Source organism: Gouania willdenowi, chromosome 13, assembly GCF_900634775.1.
Source record: "Gouania willdenowi chromosome 13, fGouWil2.1, whole genome shotgun sequence".
NCBI classification, from domain to species: domain Eukaryota; kingdom Metazoa; phylum Chordata; class Actinopteri; order Blenniiformes; family Gobiesocidae; genus Gouania; species Gouania willdenowi.
In genome coordinates this window covers 40,568,194-40,582,110 of record NC_041056.1, presented here as the reverse complement: position 1 = coordinate 40,582,110, position 13,917 = coordinate 40,568,194, and the positions used below count along the sequence as shown (strand labels likewise).

At 40.4% G+C, this 13,917-nt stretch overlaps 1 protein-coding gene across 1 annotated transcript in view; it reads right to left on the bottom strand.

The window, feature by feature from the left end:
- The window catches only part of epha4a (eph receptor A4a), a 102,631-nt gene that overhangs the window by 57,233 nt on the left and 31,481 nt on the right, over positions 1-13,917 (bottom strand). The window contains exon 4 of the mRNA XM_028464039.1: positions 5,052-5,207. Coding sequence (XP_028319840.1) covers positions 5,052-5,207 — 156 coding nt within the window. The remainder of the gene's footprint in view (positions 1-5,051; positions 5,208-13,917) is intronic.

The window sequence follows — 13,917 nt, the reverse complement described above, 5'->3', positions numbered from 1 at the left end:
TTGCCCACAGGATTTGTGGCTAGCTCTTGTTACTCTGTCTAAGTGCATGTGTCCACAATGTGAGGAGGAAAAAAGCAAAGACAGACACTGAGAACTACACACTGTTAGAATTACACAACATCCACTTTTAATCATCGCTCTGCAAAACCAAAACCACAAGAAAAGAGAGGGGGAACGCCTTTTCAATTACCTCAACACACACACACACACACACACGCACACACACACACACACACACACACACACACACACACACACACACACACACACACACACACACACACACACACACCCTGCTACCCAATTACCAGGCACAGTGACTGTTTCCCAGTCTGACCTTTAGGGAAGGTAAACTGGGAAGTCCAGGCTATAACTGATTGTTTTTGACTACTTTTGAGTTTACCTTTATATTTCACTATTAGCACAACTGTATGAATTTCCTGTTAATTGTTTATTATATTACTATATTTACTATATAAACACAATGGACTTAAAATCACACAAAAACCACAAAATCCTGAGTAGGAAAAAAAAAAAAAGTTTTTTTTTTTACTGTGGAAACCACAAATTGAGCACAGCGGTAGTTCAGACAGGCCCGCGGACGTCAAGCCAGCCACACCTTCAATCAACCAACAGCCCAGATTGGCTCCCTTATGGCCAAAGCAGAGAGGATGCACACCTTAAACTGTGACAGCTGCTTCATACCTCCTCAGCAAGCATCTCACAACCAGGGGGTTTTTGCTAACCGCTCTCCTTGCTTTAGCCTTTAGCTAGGGCTCATGGAAGGTCAGGGAGGAGTGTGCTCCCGGCCCCCGGCTTTCCACGTAAGCATGCGGAAAGGTCAAGGACGTCCCGGAACAGACCCATACCACCAAATATAAGATTGTATGCACAGTGATTAAAGGCGCTATATAAAATCCTATGCATTACTATTGTAAATAAATCATTTATTTTGACTAAAGCGGTCCAGACTGAAATATGTTTTACAAACCGATTCAATGAATGGGGATGCAAATATGAAGTGTTATTATCAAAAACGTATGTATTAGTTCACAAAAAAATAAATAAATGACGTTTTTCCCAAATCATCTAATACAACTTTTTACAAAACCTCACAATCAGATGACACAAATCATTTGTGCTATTACATGAGACAGTTTTGTCCACAATTAAGAGGGACACATACACCTCTTTCCTATTGGTGGAAAGTGTTAGGATGGTATATGTTGCTTACAAACACTTTCATCTTGCAAGAGAAGGAAGAACGGCTCGTCTTTACTGTTTGTTTCTGTAAAAGTGCAGCGTTTTTAATCTATCATAATTATTGTTCTACTTGAACTATCATGATCATTTCAAAACTGATATATAGTTTTGAGTCCTCACTTTCAAAACAAGTTTATATGAACGCTCTGTGAAGGTGCATCTGGCTGTGGGGTTGTTGTAAATTCGGTCAAGTGATTAGGACGCCTACGTCGTCTCCTCAAGGGTTATGAGGCATTTATTTCCTCTTTTTTTTGATCTGCTGTGTCTGTGACTTGTTGATGGAAAGTGAAAGGGAGGCACAATAAAAACAAAATGTAAACGGGTGAGTGACAGTCGTAATTACAGAGCTCTGAGATGTGTGCGCGATGAACGACGAAGGGAAAAAAAAGGCGTAGGGAAAGAAAACAGCAGTGGACAGACGGGGTGAGAGGCCAGAGATCAGATGTTGAGCGGCTGACGAGGCCGGCCAAAGGTCGGCCAAAGGTCGCTGAGAGCGTCGGGCTAATGTTGGGTTCCTCTCTGCAGAGCGGAGGAATGTAACAGAGACGGCAGAGCCGAGGTCCAGTAAAATCAGCTCAGTAATGAGCTCCGACAGCTGTTGCTTTGCAGCAGCAGACGTGGAGAAATACTGCACGACTAACAAGACAATGGAGACGAGCTCATCTGTTCAAACAGGGTCACAACGTCTGCAGCCAGGGCTGATTATTGCATTTTTGATAGCATTTATTAATTTTGCTGTATCTATTAATATCCACAATAACAAGTCAGCAATGAGTTAAGTATGGAGACAGATGTTTACATGGCTTTAAAACACAAATACAGACAAAGACGTCACACTTTATTACCCTGGAAGGAAGGATTGTGGAATGTTTAAAACTGCTGGAGATGATCATTTTCTTTATCAGATGAAACCTGATTGTGTGCCTCATAGATCAATAAATTAAAGATTGTTTGCATAAGAAAAAAAAATTAAAAGGTTGGAATTGTTGTTTCAAGTTTGCTTCAATCTACACTGTAAACATTCTCTGATTGACATTGGCTAATTCAGAATTAAGTAGTCAGAATATTCTACTTCGTGTTAACATGGAAATATTAATTCTGAATTGAGGTTTACATGGAAAACGGGTTTTTCTGCTTTATTCAATTGCGCTTTAGTTCTGGGGGTTGGGAAGGGTTCTGATTGGACAGGGGGCGAACGTGACGTATCATGTCTATTGGGAAAAAACAACATAGATGTGTGTAATACTGTATGTCCGTGAATGTCTGCATTTTTATGCTTCCATCCATCCACTCTTTTCTTTATATCCATATCTTCTAAAGCTCTTAATAAATGGCTCCACTCCAACGCTTGCTTCAGGCGGCCATCTTGGATTGTGTCGTCACCAGCGCGTCATCGACAGGACGCGCAATTAACATTTACAAGATCAAGAAATTATTCAATTCGGAATTTAAGTTTAATTCAGAATGGTCATTTTCATTCAAAATGAGGTGTTTACAAGGTCATTTTTGATCTTTTAAAGAGGATTTCATTTGAATTAAATAAGAATTAAAGCTCTCATGTAAACACAGCCATTTTGTTCTACTTTTAGCTTTCAGTGAAAACAACGTAAAAGTGTTGGGAAGTCACTTTGGCAGAATTTTTGGGACAAATACAAGAAATCACAGAAAGAATGAAGTAAAACCACTTCTATACAATGATCTGTGATTAGAGGACGCAGTCACCTCCTAATCTTTAAAATGATCTAATTTACTCTATAATTCAGAATCAGAATCAGAAATGTTTTTAATGGCCATGTACAGTGTTAAGGACAGTACAAGGAATTTGTCTTGGTAGTTGGTGCACAAAACAAACAACAAAAAAAATAAAAAAAACAAAGAACAACCCAGCAACAATAATAAAGGATGAGGGATAAATAAAGGATAGATAGAGAATAAAGGATAAATATAAATATATATATATATATATACTGTATATATATACAGTGCAGTAGATAATGTCATCATGGAGGTGGTGATCGGGTGGGGGGGGGGTTCAGTGGGTGACTTGGGGTGTGTTCATGTGGATGGTGGCAGAGGGAAAGAAGCTGTTTTTGTGTCTGGAGGTTCTGGTCCTGATGGACCGAAACCTCCTTCCAGAAGGGAGAGATTGAAACAGTTTATGACCGGGGTGGGAGGGGTCGGCCACAATCTTTCCTGCACGCCTCAAAATCCTGGAGGTGTACAGGTCCTGGAGGGAGGGCAGATTGCAGCCGATGACCTTCTCTGCAGAGTGGATGATACGCTGCAGTCTGGCCTTGTCCTTGGCCGTAGCTGCAGCGTACCAGATGGTGATGGAGGAGCAGAGGATGGACTGGATGATGGAGCTGTAGAAGTTCACCATCATCTTTGTTGGCAGACTGAACTTCTTCAGCTGCCGCAGGAAGTACATCCTCTGCTGAGCTTTTCTGATGAGGGAGCTGATGTTCAGCTCCCACTTGAGGTCCTGAGTGATGATGGTCCCCAGGAAGCAGAAGTACTCCACAGAGCTCACTGTAGAGTCTCCCAGGGTGAGGGGGGTGAGGGGGGCTGGGTTCTTCCTGAAGTCTGCTATCATCTCCACTGTCTTTAAAGCATTGAGCTCCAGGTTGTTCTGGCTGCACCAGGACACCAGCCGGTCTGTCTCCCACCTGTAGTCAGACTCGTCTCCATCAGAGATGAGACGATGATGGTCGTGTCATCTGCAAACTTCAGGAGTTTGACCGACTGGTGAGAGGAGGTGCAGCTGTTGGTGTACAGGGAGAAGAGCAGAGGAGAAAGAACACAGCCCTGAGGAGATCCAGTGCTGATGGTCCAGGGAGCAGAGATGGTTTTTCCCAGCTTCACGTGCTGCTTCCTGTCAGACAGGAAGTCTGTGATCCACTTGCAGGTGGAGTCTGGCACGTTCAGCTGGGAAAGCTTGTCCTGAAGGAGAGCTGGGATTATAGTGTTGAAAGCAGAGCTAAAGTCCACAAACAGGATCCTGGCGTAGGAGCCTGGGGAGTCCAGGTGCTGGAGGATGAAGTGGAGAGCCAGGTTTACAGCATCATCTACAGACCTGTTGGATCTATAGGAAAACTGCAGGGGGTCCAGGTGGGGGTCGGTGATGTCCTTGATGTGGGAGAGCATGAGGCGTTCAAAGGACTTCATGACCACAGATGTCAGAGCGACGGGTCTGTAGTCATTAAGTCCTGTGATCCTCAGCTTTTTAGGGACAGGAACGATGGTGGAGGCCTTAAAACAGGCTGGTACGGTGCATGTCTCCAGTGAGGTGTTAAAAATGTCTGTGAACACTGGAGACAGCTGATCAGCACAGTGCTTTAAGGTGGAAGGAGAGACAGAGTCCGGTCCACAAGCCTTACGGGGGTTTTGTCTCCCTTCCTGTAAGTGTGCACTTTAAACACATTTATCTATTCTCACCCTCCTGTGATGCTCTAACATCTCTTTGTGGGAGACAGAATGTGGGCTTGGAGCAGTTTGTGCCCTCATTAGTTTAATGTCACTGTGACTGATCAGTAAATGGCACCTTAAAGCAGGCTGCTCTATGTTTGCACAGCATGATTGTCTGGTGTGTGTGTGTGTGTGTGTGTGTGTGTGTGAGAGCCACAAAGGCAGAATCAATGAGCAGGTTTAGACCAAGGCAGTCATCATCAGTGTGTTATCTCTGTGAGTTGTTTTAATAGCAGCCTTTGGCAAATTTTAAAGCATCCAACACTGACTAGAACCACATCAAAGTCACATGTTTGACACCCATAACTAGTGTATGTACTCACGGGTGCAGGGCATGGATGCCGGGTCTGTTTCAGAGCGGAAGAAGCCCTTGTCACAGGCGCAGGAGGTGGACCCCTCCCTCACAGAGTAACTGTGGAGAGGACACTTGGAGCAGGAACCATCGGTGGCCAGAGCGCGGTAGTACCCGATTTTACAGGCTGAAAAAGAATCAGAACAAAGAACACATCAAGATCCTGAATGACGTAAAAATCACAATGTTGACACTTTTTAAAGTTACAAACACAGAATGTTGATGTTTCACAATCCCTTTGGTTTCAGTATAAGACCACATTTGTTTTATCTACCAAAGTAAATGGAAAAAGTGTAGTGTAAAAAATGACACCAAATTAAATCGGGGCTTTCGCCTTCATCGTCATATGTTTTACACATATATGGCGATAGTTTGGGGTTAAGGGACTTGCTCAACATCCCACAGTGATGGCCCAGGTGAGATTCAAACCAGTAAACCTTCAATTACAAGCTCGCTTCCTTAACCACTAGGCCACCACTCCAAATGACTCAAAAACACAAAACAACAACAAAAACACACAGAATGACAGAAAATACTTTAAAGAGCAAAATACACACAAAATGACTCCAAAAACACACAAAATGACAGAAAAATACACAAGAAATGACAGAAAAATACACACAAAATGACAGAAAAATACACACAAAATGACTCCAAAAACACACAAAACGACAAAAAAATACACACAAAATGACAGAAAAATACACACAAAATGACTCCAAAAACAGACAAAATGACAGAAAAATACACACAAAATGACTCCAAAAACACACAAAATGACAGAAAAATACACACAAAATGACAGAAAAAAACACACAAAATGACTCGAAAAACACACAAAATGACAGAAAAAAACATACAAAATGACAGGAAAATACACACAAAATTACTCAAAACACAAAACAACAAAACACAGAATGACATAAAAGACTTGAAAGGAGAGCAAAATCACAGAAAAATGATAGAAAAATGACACCAACAGACAAAATTACTCCACAAACCCAAAACGACAACAAAAATACACAAAAACAAATCCATTGACAAAAAAAAACATAAAATGAGGAAAAATATATACATCATAGCTACAAAAAAATACAATAAGCGATACACACAAACTCTGATGTTTCCTGTGTTAATGCTCAGATTGGTCTTTATTATAAATGCTGACAAAAATGTTGATTATGTAACTCTCGGATTGTTATATCTTAACTATTATATTCTTAATTTATTTTAGTTTATAGGTATTAATGTATAAAGTACAGCTGCATGTTTTGCCATTTTTTACTTCATTTGAAGATGAAGTTACACCACAGTGTTACATAGTAACGTGCCAAATGCATTCAGCAGTTGTTGAGATATTTCACATGGATGAAAAGTCAGGGATTAACTTGGACATGAGGATACATTGGTTTAAAAAACCATGTAAGTCTATACAAATGACATTTCCCAGGATAAGTCGAGCCAGCTGCTCCATGTCTGTTCCACATTGTGGCACTGACTGACTGTACATAGAGAGAAAGTAAAACCATTAGAGTAATCCCTAAAGGTTCGCCATCGTCTGTGAACGATGACCTGCCAATTCATTCACCACAAAAACACCAAACTGAGGCTTAAAAAGACGCCGTCACAATCTTTTAGGAAAGACTAGAAACAGACAACACAGAAACAAAATGTCTTTTATCAACAATCTCCTGTTTTTATTATTTTACTGCTCAGGAATCTTTCACCTCCTACATTGGTCACTATTGTGTTTAAAAAAAAAAAAAAGGGAACAAAGGAAGTGAAGGTTTCAGTTACCTTAAATGAAGAAAAGCTGCATTGACCCACAACACACACTTTAACCTGACTGAGCACACACACACACACACACACACACACTTTAATCTAAACTGGTAACGCAGGTGACAATTTCTCGACTTTAGGCAACCGTGCTCGCTTTTCGTTTGACTGACACTTTGATTGGAGGTCTCGTCTTTCAAGGAATTTCTCCTTCCTCTATCCATTTCTGCAACGGCTGGGGAAGCTTGGCTTATATTTCACCCCCCGAGCACTGAACCACAAGAAAAGGACAAAAGAACAATTCTCTGAGAGGCGCGGCACCGACAGTCGCAACACCGATTTGAGCAAACAAGCCGCCAGTCAGCGAGGCCGCCATGCGTTCGGCAATGTGCGGTGGATGGTTTGAGCTACGAAAGGGTCAGTACAGACTTGTTTTCTGAAAAAAGACAAAGCTTGTTTGCAACAAATAGAGCAGGTCCTTTAAATTAAAGCATTCTGTTCTATACCACGGTTAGGAAAAACACTCAGGGCCTCCTTTCATCCATTTTCTGGGTCTACTGGTGCCTATCTCAAGCTTTATTCAGGCACTAAGTGGGGTACACCCTGGACCGAGCGCCAGTCCAACCAGATCATCAACTACGCTGACGATATGGTCGTCATTAATATATGGATATGTTCTTTTCCTTGTGAAATAAAAATAGTTTTGCATAAAATCCTGTGAAGCCGTGTGATTATGTATCGTGACATTTTGAATTACATTATGAGCGAGATTTGACATATTCATCAGTTTTCTACACTTTATAGATATTTATTTGACCGTGGCTCAGTGGTAGAGTGGGTCGTCCAATAAACAAAGGGTTGGGGGTTTCAATCCCACTCTATCCAAGTCATTGTTGTTGTGTCCTTGGGCAAGGCACTTTATCCGCATTGCCTAGTATGAATGTAGTGCGTGAGTGAGTGTTGGTGGTGGTCGATGGCAGCTTCACCTCTGTCTATAATAAAGAAACAAATTCCTTCTGATTGGTTTTTCCATTAATTCCGTGTTTTCCGTCCATTTTTTGTCCCTAGGTATATTTTATAGTCATTTAAAGAAATGTCACCTGGCTGCTTTCTTTGGGTGAAAAGGTCATGTTGAAAAAACTGTTAGTTAACTAATTCTTTTTACTAGCCAACATGCTTTAAAATAAAATGAAATCCCAGCCTCTCTATGGGTGCGTTCACACCGACGGACCCTAGAACATTTAAAAAGAATCCTGGAGCAGTTAAAATGCTCTAGGATTTGTTTGCTCTGATAGTCCTTGTTTGGTCTGTGAAACACACAAAGTCTAGAGGGATTTATTAAGCTGTGAACGCAACCGCGCTCGGCACAGACGTACAGTAGGAAGTGTGGGAGATGACGTAGAGCGCAAGGTATTGTGGGTGGTCAGGGAGAACCTGGTGATGGCACAAATCATGGCTTTAAAACCACCAAAAGCACGAGAACCTGTTGCTGCTTTATTGTTGAATGTGAAATAAACAGAGAAGGAAGAAGTTTGTGAGAATCCTCAGAATCTCTTCTTCTGCTTTCTGTTTCTCTGCCTAGACAAGTCTCTACTCCAGAAACTGGTTACAGTAAGTGGTTAGCTTATGGAACTGGTTACAGTAAGTGGTTAGCTTATGGAACTAGTTACAGTAACTGGTTAGCTCATGGAACTGGTTACAGTAACTAGTTACAGTAAGTGGTTAGCTTATGGAACTGGTTACAGTAACTGGTTAGCTCATGGAACTGGTTACAGTAACTGGTTACAGTAAGTGGTTAGGTCATGGAACTAGTTACAGTAAGTGGTTAGCTCATGGAACTAGTTACAGTAAGTGGTTAGCTTATGGAACTGGTTACAGTAACTGGTTAGCTCATGGAACTGGTTACAGTAACTGGTTACAGTAAGTGGTTAGGTCATGGAACTAGTTACAGTAAGTGGTTAGCTTATGGAACTAGTTACAGTAAGTGGTTAGCTTATGGAACTAGTTACAGTAAGTGGTTAGCTTATGGAACTAGTTACAGTAAGTGGTTACAGTAAGTGGTTAGGTCATGGAACTGGTTACAGTAAGTGGTTAGCTTATGGAACTACACCAGAGGCTGTTTGGAGCGGATCAGAAGTTGTTCTCTGAACGCAAACTGAGCTAAACTAAGATGATAAAACCTGTCCTCTGCTGATTCAGACTGAGTCCAGTACTAAACTGGTGTGAATGCACCCTGAAACAATGGTAGATCTCACTTTAATAATAAAGTGAGGCTCTTTGAAGCCCAGCTGCTCCTCTGGATTATCGTAGCGAGGCGTTAACAGAGCCAGGCTAGCTGCTACCTGCTGAGCCATTCTTTGCTTCTTTCCACTCTCTCAATCAGGTCTAAATCCCTGTCGTTTCACTCACTAACATTAAACCAGGACTTCATTGACGTTCGCCTGCAGGGGTGAATGAAGCCTCAGGTTTTTTGTCCTTCATGGTTGCCAGAAAAGCTGAAGGCAGATTAGCGCGGAGGCACTTTGTATTATCTGTGCATCTTTAAAGCAATCCTTTCAAGCCCCGCCCCTCAGTTCACAGGGGTTTAAAGGTATTGTTTTAAGAGGCTGTGACCGATCCAGGTGATAAAACACAAAGTGGCCGTTAGGGTTTGTACATGTGCACTGACCAGGATAGTGTCCAGGGTTTAGAGTTGGGTCACCCAGCTGTTTCTGAGCTCACGTCCCCATCCTTAAAGCTGCAGGCACCGTTCATTGAGAGCCGTGCTTGGGGGCCTTTGGGTCTGAGCCTCTTTAAGGGCTAAGGATGTGATTTAAGAGCAAGCAACCTCAAACTGTGCATGCTTGATGAGTTTTTGTGGTGAGTCAATTATTAAGCTGTCCCAGGCTGACCCCCCTGGTTTCTCAGCATGACTCCAAATCCCTTCTTTTCAAACACAGGTTCTGGCATCTCTGGCTGCGGTTTCAAAGTCTGGATCTCAGCGTTTGTGTTTGAAAATGTGTCGTCAACATATGAGGGCCTGTTTATAATAAGGACGGCCCTGCAGAAAGGGAAAACAGAGTTTGATATTCAAGTAAAGCTGGGGAATTCGCTTTCTTACAACAGTCTGTTTGTGTGTGTGTGTGCGTGCGTGTGTGAAGAGAAAAGACCACAGCAGTGGGTGGTCCAAGAAGACCGAGGAATCTCCCTAAGACATGCTGAATTTATCACTGACTGGGACTGACATGCGGAGCACAGACACATATGAGCACTTGTGTGTTTGCTTTTCAGAAAAGTGCTCATCGTATCCTCTCGCCGTCACATTTTCCACGGCCCACTGTTAGGATTTCAAGCTTCTATTGAACCGGGGGGGGGGGGGGGGGGGGTTGTCAGGTGCCAAATCCCTGCGCTGGGAGATCAAAGGCAGACAAAGAGACTAGAGACTTACTGTTCTATTTTGGAAAGGCACAAAAATTGAACCCCTCATAGACTAAGACATTGCATTCTTCCCTCTTTCCTCCCCCAGCAGGTCTTTCACTCAATCAATCCTCCTCCCAGGCTTTAGCTCTCTATTGTCAGGCTTTCCTTGGCTCATCCCTGGCCCTGTTGTCTCAGAGCGAAGGCACGTTTAAAGGAAAGAGGACAACAAGGACGAGGGGGTTAGAATAGTTTGAAATGAGATTCTGCTGGTTGACTTGGTCACGGGTTAGGACAGAAAAAGATGAATGGGTTTTTGTTTAGAGGAGCAACGTGGTGTAAAGAGTACTGATGTACCTTACTCAAGTAGAAGTACTTGATTAAAATTGTAGTCAAGTCCAAGTACAGGTAAGTCCTACATAAAAAAGGTAAAAAGTAGCTCAATTAAATAGTACTCATAGCAAAAGTTACTAATTACTTTCAACCCCCACGTTTATTGTTGGTAATAAGTCTTGCCACGTGTCTCTAGCATACAGTAAACATCTCATGTATAAACTTTAAAATAAAGAGATTCAATCTTGCACAATTGGAACGTGATTTATTTTCAACAAAGGTTTCTGTATAGAATAAAAAGTTTGTCAAAGTGTACAATTATTTTTTTAAATAAAACATCAATGAATTAAATTAAAATAAATAAATAAATAAATACATAAAATATCCGGCTCTAAGTATAGCTACATTTATGAACTCTACAACTGAGAAAATAACCAGCATTCAACGCTGTTTTGTCGCGGTGCATTACGTTTAATCTGATTGGTCGGCTATGATGTGATGCATTTGATTGTTGTCTGTTCATTTCATTTGTTGTAATTGATCATTTTAAAACAAAAAATAAAAATAATTTACTCAGTAACGGTTTGGTGTAGAAATGTAACAAATTACTTTATTCTTTTAAAATGTACTTGAGTACAAGTAATTTAGAAATACCCATAAACACAACTCTATTACAGTAATGTGAGAACTTGTAATCTGTTACTTTCACCTCTGCTTTTCTGTTTCATCATCTTTCCTTGTTTACATGACTTTACTGTTAAAATCATACCAAACCTGCTAAATAGAGTAAACTACTGTTATTCATTTTACACTTTATTTACTTCAGATGATTTACAAAAACGGGATGGTTACGTTGAAAGAGCAAAGTTAGCCACACTGCTAAACACTTAGCCCAGTGGTTCCCAACCTTTTCAGATCGTGACCCTATTTTGATATCACATATTTCTGGCAACAATTTTTTTTCTGGAATTAGTTTTTGATTAAGTTTGATATATTGCGTAACAGAAACAGAATAACCAGGATTAGTGTACAAAGGGACTAGATGTGCTGGCTAAAATTGTGTTTTTTTTTAACAATATGTAAAAATATATTTCTGATCTGTTTTATTTATTTTTTTCAATTACTAGACTTTTCATACAACCTCATTTCAATTCCCGGCAACCCCAAATGGTGTCATGAATCACTCTCACGTTTTGCACGGAATGATGCGCAACGTGTGATTGGAGATGCGTCCGCAGTGACATGTCACCAGATTAACTGATCACCAGTTCAGCTAATACACCATCAGCTAAACCATTTGAATGCAGTCATAGGAATCTGAACCACTTGTTCATCACAACACATTGGAAACACATTCAGATGAAGCCTTGCATTTATTTTCAGTCACAGGATAACATGATCACTAGTCTAGCCATTACACACGGTGCAAGATTTTGTGTGAAATTGAACACATTTATCTGTTTGTCTCACTTTCTAGACATTTAGTCAACAGTTTTTCTGTGAAAATTGCGTTAAAATGTGTAAATGTATCCCAAAAGATGCATGTGAGGCTTTCTGTGTAAATTTGGGGTCTAATTTTAAACAGGTCAGACTGATTTCTCCGTGACAGAAAGCAAGTTACGTTTATTCCACGATTACGAAAAACAGAGGCCTTAGTACAGGTACGATAATGTCTGCCCACATACTGCTTACGTTTTAAAAGTGGCAACAACAACCCACACAACCATTGCTTCTTCTTCTCTCTGTGTTCCTGCTAAATAAAAGCACATCCACCCACATCCCTTCCCACTGCAGCCCACCTTCAGTGACCCACAGGCAAAGCATGATGGGAGAGCTATTCTACAAAGCAACGATACACTAGAGAGAGAAATAACGAGAGCCAACTTGCCCTACAATAAGGGAAAAAACTTGGGAATGTAACAACAATACATGGGCCGATGGAGACAAAACGAGTGATAAAAAACCACCACTTTCCTCCACTTTTCAAGTCCTCGCTTTATCTTTTCCAAGTGATGAAAACTCAGCCACTCTTCCTTAGTCATAACAGACAACAAGAGCCATCGCAGGCGTCAACACAAAGCCAGCCTTTGAAAAAGCCAAGTGATCATCTTTCAGGACTGGAGGGCAAGGAGAGGCTCTCCTTCTGCACCTCCACCAGCCCATTCTCTCCATTCAACCTGTCTCTGTCAGCGCCTTTTGTTTTTTTAACCTTTCCTGGAGAGAAGTGCTTAGTTACTGCTGGCACGAAACCATTCTTTTTCCCAAATACATTTGTGCACCTGCATAATGAGTCTAGGGCCTGATCATTTCTACTTTAACGGAATCGACCAATGAAAACCCAATCCACTGCTGTCATCACGAGGCAGAGATTGTAGAGTCTTAAACATCGTAGGTTAATTATAACTTAATAGATTTCGATAATGTTAAATATTATGGCCCCTAGTGGTGAAATAACTGATTTATCCTCGTGTCCATTTATTTTTATAGATTTTTTTTATTTGAAAAATAGAAGTCAGAAGTGTATGTTATACAAAGATACAAAGAGAGGACAAGCAAGAATCATACATACAGAACTAAAAGTTAAAAAAATAAATAAATCAGTCATCATTCCACTTCAAAAATATTATTGTATATCATCACGGTTTGTATGAATAAGGGATATAGATTGATTATTTAAATTCACACAGAAAGCTTAAACAGAGGAGAGAAGATTTGTTGAATTTATAGAATTAAAATAAAATGAGTTTACAATGAAGTCAACTTCATTATTCTTATCTTGAAAATAAACATAATGATACGTTTACAATTACATTGAATATTATTAATCCTGCATTTTAAGTATTTTTTCCATTTGAGCCTAGAAAACATTTGAATAAAATAAAATAAATGTGTCAGAGATTCTGGTTGCAAAAATTGCATTTATTTGTAAAATTTGGAGGAATACAAATTGGTTGGATAATTATTTGTCCATTCATTTGTGTCTAATCATTATGTTTTGGAATGACGTCATCAGGATAAATTAAACTAGATTCATTTAATATAAGTTGATCAAAACTTGCCCAATAAAGCTGCTCAGATTCAGTAAACCATTGATCCCTGAGGGGAATTTAATGCTGCTCACAAACACCTTCATATGATGTATTATAAATAATTAAAGAATAGTAGTTAGTACAACTTCTATTTACCTTTTAACTGTAGTTTACACATGGTTTTAAATTGCATTTTTATTTTGAGTTTTTCTTTTGTATCAATCATTTATTTTGTTTCCTCACAGGAGTTTAAATATTCAGGTCTTCTGAACGAGAGGTTTAGGGTTTGATCCCAGTGCT